Source organism: Chelonoidis abingdonii, chromosome 1, assembly GCF_003597395.2.
Source record: "Chelonoidis abingdonii isolate Lonesome George chromosome 1, CheloAbing_2.0, whole genome shotgun sequence".
Lineage (NCBI taxonomy): Eukaryota > Metazoa > Chordata > Testudines > Testudinidae > Chelonoidis > Chelonoidis abingdonii.
The window spans coordinates 316,336,960-316,342,959 of NC_133769.1; the positions used below are offsets into that span (position 1 = coordinate 316,336,960).

General features: G+C 37.4%; 1 protein-coding gene across 3 annotated transcripts in view; it reads left to right on the top strand.

Annotated features, from left to right (window-relative positions):
• RNASEH2B (ribonuclease H2 subunit B) overlaps window positions 1-5,440 on the top strand; it is a 58,530-nt gene extending 53,090 nt beyond the window's left edge. For 2 of the 3 annotated variants that reach the window (XM_032766058.2, XM_075061604.1), the window contains one exon: window positions 1,562-1,689. In XM_032766058.2, coding sequence (XP_032621949.2) covers window positions 1,562-1,669 — 108 coding nt within the window. In that variant the 3' untranslated portion in view covers window positions 1,670-1,689. Of the gene's footprint in view, window positions 1-1,561; window positions 1,690-5,313 lie in introns of those variants that run through there. The other variant, XM_075061605.1, reaches the window with a different exon arrangement.
• The last annotated feature ends 560 nt before the right edge of the window (window positions 5,441-6,000 follow it).

A 6,000-nucleotide genomic window follows, 5' to 3' on the forward strand; every position in this document is an offset into this window, starting at 1 on the left:
TTTCCCATCCTAAACTTTTGTGTAGTGTTGCAGTGTAATGTTAAATAACTGAAAGGTGACTGGGTTTTAGTGGTAGGCCTTAGATAGCCACTTACTTAACAAATGTTACAAGGCTTAGTGAATGTTTATAAAGCTTTCTGAGCCCCTTGGATGAAAGCTATTACAGCAATGTAAACGATTATTATTTATTGATTTTTTTATTATGGGAAATGGTAGTGCAATTAGTTGCTATTGTATTATTTTAAAAAAAAGGGTCAAGGGAAATATTGATTTAAATTCCCAGACATTTTCAAACAGGTCTTAATTTGCCCACAGATGTTGTATGATGCAGTTGTTTGTGTGGGTTAATAAAGTAAATCAATACCAAGCTGCCTAATTTACCAGCTTCAATTCAAGTTTTCGGGGAAGTCCAATGGAGTCTACCATTTTGTCATTCCAAGGGGGCCTTGTGCAGCCTTAAAAGAAGGTACAGGAGTGCCCCTAAGTTCTTGTCATAAATGATTCAAAAGCTCAATTTTTCCCACTCCCATACCATGTACATGCAGTTTTGAATCTTGGCACAAAGATGCAAAGAAGTCTGAAGAAAACTTTAATATTAAATTTGATTTACTTCTGAAATAACAAAATATGTAGTTAAGAGCATCTGGGAAGGTTGAATTGGCTCGTGGGTTCTGTTCAGTGTACTGCACTTTTAAAATACTTTGGCAGTGGTTTTGTTTGCACTGTAAGTAATGCAGATAGTCTTACTGTTGGTTACATATCATTATCCTGTCCATAACATCATAGCTGAACCCCAATTGAGTGAAATTGTGAAGTCCTACAGTAGGAGGACTATCAGAAGGAAAGGTCAATACAAAGATTTCTTAATAGGGAAAATGGTAAAGATGTGAAGCATACTATTTTAAACTGTAAGAAAGGAAAGAGGTCAGCTTTATAAAACTTGGCACATAAAATGTGTGTTAGGTGTAACAGTCTCTAGGAAGCTGTCCCAGTGGCCTCAACATGCTTTTCAAATCTTGGTTACCTCTTTCATCGTTAGTGTCCTTTCCTCTCTTTCCCTTTATTTCACTGTTCTAAAAGATTTCGATAGTGAATCAGTGTGAATTATTCATTATCTGTAATTCAAGGTTGTAATTCAGCCTGCTGACAATATAATCATGAGACTGAGTCACAGGGTACAGTATGCATCTGTTATATTACATGCATTATTCCTGTTAATGTACACTCTAGGATTATCCAAAGTAAGCGTTTGAGTTAGGATACCTTATTCTGCAGGAGGGAGAGATATTTTGCTTCTTTGCTCTTTTAACAGATTCTCTGTCTTTGAGGTTAAATAATTCATGACAACTATTTTCTATTGAAAAATCTCGAAATTGTATTGTAAGTTTTTTCCTTCAATTTTATCCCACATCATCTTTCCCTGCTGCATACTGTAGACTAAGAAACCAAGCAAACCTTTAATTGATTTCAGTATGTATGAGTTTGTAGATTAGCATCCCTTCCTGTAGATTTGCTCAGTAATTTTTCTTTTTTTTTCCTTTTTACCTCATTTCGTTAACAGACAACTAGCAAGATGTCTGCTGCTCAGAAAGCTCTGGCCAAAGTTGACAAGACTGGAATGAAAACCATGTCTGCTTTCTTTAGCGCAAAACCTAAAGCAACAAAATAAAGATTTGAAACTAAAACATATATTTTGGTACATAATTATTTTTGTAGTTACTATTGTTCTAAAGTTAACCCTTTTCCCCTGGTGTTTTTTTGTTGTTGGTTTATTTAGTCCGTCAGCTAATGAGGATTTTGAAGCAAGATTTTTGGATCCAGTGAGTGTGTTACATTTCTGAGATTTGCATGTTGTATGAAATCAGACTAGAGCAGCTTCTCAAGGTTTCCTTATTAGCCCTGGTCAAAACACATGATGTGAGAACTGCTTAGAGCATGTTATCTTTGCAACTAGAATTCCTGCATTGTTTTTGTTGTAATTGCAATAAATAACAAAACTAATAAAGCATAATAAATTGATGTATGAAACAAATGTTTGTTGTATTTTCTGTATTCATAGACGTATGCTGAGTTTTAGATAAGCTGTGGCACTTGGAGTATGTCTACACAGATAAAAACCTTTGGCTGGTCTGAGTCAGCTGGTTTGGGCTCCAGGGCTAAAAAATTGCCGTGTAGATGTTTGGGCTCAGGCTGGAGTCTGAGCTCTGGGACCTTCCACCCTCACAGGATCCCAGAGCTGGGACTCCAGCCTGAGCCTGAACATCTACACAGCAATTTTTAGCCCACAAGCCTGAGTCAGCTGACCTGGGCCAGCCGCGGCTGGCCTGTGGGTCTTTTATCCCTGTGTAGACGTGCCCTCATAGTGCTTCCCTGCATATACACCTCTATACCTTCTTGAAAAATTATAGGCTCACTGAAAAGTTGTGTGATAAATCTGTTAAAAAATCTATGTATCTTTCACTGTTTGTTTCCAAGAATCATAGCTTCTTTCCAAAATAAGTTGCCAAATGTTTATTTAAAGGCAAAGACTGAGCTTTTCAAAGAAGCCTAATGACCAAATCTCAATAAATCCAAACAGGCAAAAAGGGGTGCCCTAACCACCATCCAGTAGTGTGTCTCTCTCTCTCTCTCTCTGACTTATTGATTATTCGTGTATTTTAGAAACAGGGGAATAGCTTCAACAGGAGAGACTGAGAAAGCTGCAGATGAGAATATCCCATAACCTAGTGGCTAGGGTGCTCTCCTGTAATGGAGGAGACTCAAGGTCACCGCATCAGGCACAGAGGGAAATTGAACCCAGTCTCCCATGTGAGCCACTTGGCTAAAGTGTCCAAGTGAAGCAGAAGGACCTTCTCCTCCCCAGCCATTTTGTGGATCCAGCTCTTTACTGCAATGCCTAAAATCAAAACAATTTTTCAAGTGGAAATGAAACATTTTGTTTTAACATTACCAAAAGGTTTTGATTTTTTCAGTTCAGTCAAAAGTGTTCAGCAAACTTAACACACATTCACAGATCATTTTGGTGGACCCAAAACTGCATTTTTCAGTAAACAAACTCCCCCCAGTTCTACTCTAGGAGCACAAATCCCATTGATTTTTAATTGAAATTGTGCTCCTAAACCATTTAGATGCTTTTTAAAATTCCACTCTTGGGTGCCCCCACTTTTGTTTTGCTGTGTAAGGAAGTTGGGATAGAAGGACTGATATGACAATGAAATAAAGAAATAATTCACACGCACGTGCAATATAATTCATGTTAATCTGATCATAGTTTATATTTGTTCACTGCTTTACAAATAAGTTGTAGGAAACAAGGCGAAAGGAACATGGTGGGTTAGAAAGAAAGAAAACCATGCACAGCCATGACATTCTGATCACTCTGATCTATAACTGTCTTCAGCCCTTATTCACCAGACCCTTCAGCAGAGGTTCCTGTACCATTCTGAAGTCAATATCTGTCAACTAAAACAAAAATTAAGACCAGATGTCATCGCATCCATGTTCTTCCTGTCAGTTATTGCAACTCTTTTTAGACCTCCCTTGTCACTTTGTTGCTGTACTAATTTTCTATCCTGGGAGTGTAAGGGATTTCCAGCATTGTGGCACCGTATGGAATACTAAAGATCAGCTTGTAGGAAACATTCTTGTGAATTGGTAAGAGTTTTAAACATAAACAGTTGTGACCTAGAATCTAAGGATGTTTTCAAAACCACTCAACATTACCCTAACTGCTCCCATTCAAGTCAATAGTAGAATTCCAATTAACTTCAGTGGGAGTAGTTAGGCCAATGATGAGCGCTTTAGGAAAATCCCACCCTTGAGTTCCAAGTGGGGAAAAAGCAAACTCGTATGGGTATTATAACTGAAATGCGTCAAGCAATCTGTGGTGGTTTAGAAGTATTTTGGAAGACAGTGACGAAGCTTGGTTTATGTTAACTGGAAGTCTGCTTCAAGCATTGAAAAGGCAGTGAGGAAGAGGGCACAGAGTTGGGAGTGAATGAAGAGAATGGTCAGGAGGAAAGCTTGAATGGAACACAGAGTTTGGAAGGTGTTATAGAAGAAGCTGAGGGTAAAGATGTAAGAAAGGGCAGAAGAATGGAGAATGGATTTCTAAAGCAAACACTGATTCTGGGTTTTACACTGAAGTTTTACAAGTCAGAGCACCAATGAAATACAGTTTTCAAAGCAAACCTTTACATGAGTTAAATGAGTTGTGAACTTTGCTTTTAAAAAGGCAGGTCAAATTAACTTTTCTGAATGGGTGGGGGATAGGTCACCGACAGAACAAGTCTGTTACAGATGGAAAGTATCTATCTTGACTTCTTATCTAGTGCACCAATTTTCTGTACATGAATTCTACATTCATTCCTGCTCGCCAGGGCAAGTCTGGAGTTCTTCCTGTGAGCACAGATGCATTCTGCATTAGTATGTCACATCTCAACTACAGCTGTCAGCCATGCAGTAACTTATAACAATAGTAATTTTATTAGTGAATGTCTTTGGTCCAGCAGAAATTCATGCATGACAAGCTGTTTCCAAAAGCAGTAGACCTTTCAGGTTAAAAAAAAATAAGATTTTTTTTTAAATATATCCTTTCCCTTTAGGAAAGATTAAAATACATTTTGCAACTTTGAAACTTCCTTAACACAAAGCTGTAAGAAATTATAAAAAGTATAGTGTGCCAGATACATAAAATAATGGTTCCGACCACGATGAGGATTTAAATATAGTAACAATGAAAGGCCAGCAGTAGCAGAGTGGTCATTATGAAGTATTGCTGTGACATTTTTTGCTTGGTTAGTTTAGTACTAAACAGTATCCCAGCACTGCTACAGAAACATAGTTTTACTCCCCCCTTCCCCCCCCGATTAACATGTCTTTACTAAATTTGCATGTAAGTATCTGATGTTTCCCCCTGGTTTTATAGCTGTTGTTTGGGATAGACCAATTTTTTTTCCTTTGCATTTTTTAAGATTGCATATCACAAATTTAGTGACCTCAGTGAGTGTGGAAAATATCCTGTGGATTGAAATGATAGCTCTCAGGGATTTTTCAGGGTTGGACTTTCACATAATCTGCAGTCTAAAATAATAAAACTAGCTCTATTAGGGAAGTGACTATTTGATTATTTTATTTTCCATGGAAAAGAGGGCTTAAACAGCAAAGCTTGGATCTGAAATTTAAGGAACTTCAGTGATGTTTGTATACAGAAGTTTGATTGTGGCTTTCTCCAGCTTTAAGAGCGAGAATAAAATGCATTGATTCTTATTTGAATAGATTGATGTTTGTTTGTTTGTTTTCTTTTCTCTCTAGATATCAGTAAAAAGCCGTCAGAGGAAGAAATGAAGAACACAATGAAGCTTGATTATATCACTTTTCATATTCTCAAAGCAGCTTTTAAAAACTTTTCTTATGTGCTTTCTAAAAGTGAATTCATAGAACAAGGCATCCCTAAGCTTTAAGAAACAGTTAATGTCAACAAATAACATTGTTGAACAAGCTGTGTGTTAATCATATGTGGCTTCAAATTTTATAGCTAATACAATATTGCTCTGTATGGCCTTCTCAGGAAGATACTTTAAGCACATGTGTAAATGTAAGCATGTGAGTAGTCCAGTGGGTCTGCTCATGTGGTTAAATGCTTTGGTGAGGGCCCAAGTGCTCAAGCCTGCAAGGTGCTGAGCACTCTGACCTTGAACCAGCAAAGGCACATACTCACGTGCTTAACTTGAAATACATGAGCAGTCCCACTGACAGGTTTAGATTTGTGATATCCATAGAATTCATACATACAATTAAGCACATGCTTCAGTACTTCGCTGGATCAAGGGCGCAGGTTTGAGAATCAGCTCCTAAAAAATGCTGTGTTTCTGTAGGATTTTAAATAATTTTCACTCTTTTATAAAACTTCTGATTAAGTGGTGACTATTTCAATTTTAAGAAGATTTGGTTACGTATCTGTTTACATTGTTGAGGAGCATCTCTTATGTTGTATGTTCC